At 35.2% G+C, this 904-nt stretch overlaps 1 protein-coding gene across 2 annotated transcripts in view; it reads right to left on the bottom strand.

The window, feature by feature from the left end:
* The window catches only part of LOC119587980 (PEST proteolytic signal-containing nuclear protein-like), a gene marked incomplete at its 3' end in the record, with an annotated part of 6,826 nt that continues 5,922 nt past the window's right edge, over positions 1 to 904 (bottom strand). For both annotated transcript variants that reach the window (XM_037936701.1, XM_037936700.1), the window contains 1 exon segment: positions 1 to 804. In XM_037936701.1, the coding sequence (XP_037792629.1) occupies positions 681 to 804 (124 nt within the window).

The raw sequence follows: 904 nt of genomic DNA, 5'->3' as shown, positions 1-904 counted from the left end.
TATTACTATGATCATTCTCCATACCAATATTCTTTTCATATAAAATGCATACAAATCCCATAAATTTCACTTAATTTCTTTTCTTCCTAAAGAGCTGAGATTATAATGCTAAATGTACATGGCTTGTATAAGCAAGAAAAGTGTACATGATGGCAGGAAGCTTCAGTACTCACACCAAGTATTTCATCAGTGCCACACACACTAATAAACAGTAAATAGCCCCAAACAGATTAAATGTACAATTTCCATCATAGAATTAAAGTAATTTATGATGAAATGACCCAGCAGTGGTTGTTATGTGCTTTTATTCCATAAACTGACAACAAATCTGACCACTTAAGTTGTCTGTGCAAGCCTTTTTTATAAATTTAGGCTGACTGTGCTGCTATGCCAGTTGCACCGGATCATACCACCTTCCACTATTATGTATGCCTTAAGGTTACCTATATGAGCAAAGACTTTTACTGTCTAGACTCTTACATCTGATCAAACATTGTAACAGAACACATCATTGGTCTTGACAGAGAGCCTCTTCATGCACTGTTGCAAATCCATACTCAAGAACCATCTTCAACCTCAAAATCAACAAAATGCATCCAAACTCTTCCTACTATGTGGATTCTAGATTACCCGCAATAACATTTTTTGGACATTTTCTATAACCCTAATGACTCTCACAATTATTCTAACTTGTTCGCTTTATCCTGGACATCTCTTAACTGTTTCTCATAAATCTTTTTGGAATCGCAGAAACCCATCCTCGTCTTGCCAAAGCTGTTTGGCCCTGCAGATGTTGGTGTATCTCTGAGGATAAATAAAAATTTAAAATGTTTATCTTTACCTTAGAGCAGGATGAAAACAAAAGGTCTTAAAAACATGACATTTCTTGTATTGTTATACCCTA

This window comes from Penaeus monodon, chromosome 23 (genome assembly GCF_015228065.2).
Source record: "Penaeus monodon isolate SGIC_2016 chromosome 23, NSTDA_Pmon_1, whole genome shotgun sequence".
Taxonomy (NCBI): domain Eukaryota; kingdom Metazoa; phylum Arthropoda; class Malacostraca; order Decapoda; family Penaeidae; genus Penaeus; species Penaeus monodon.
The sequence above is the reverse complement of the archived record's forward strand: the minus strand, read 5'-3'. Positions and strand labels throughout refer to the sequence as shown.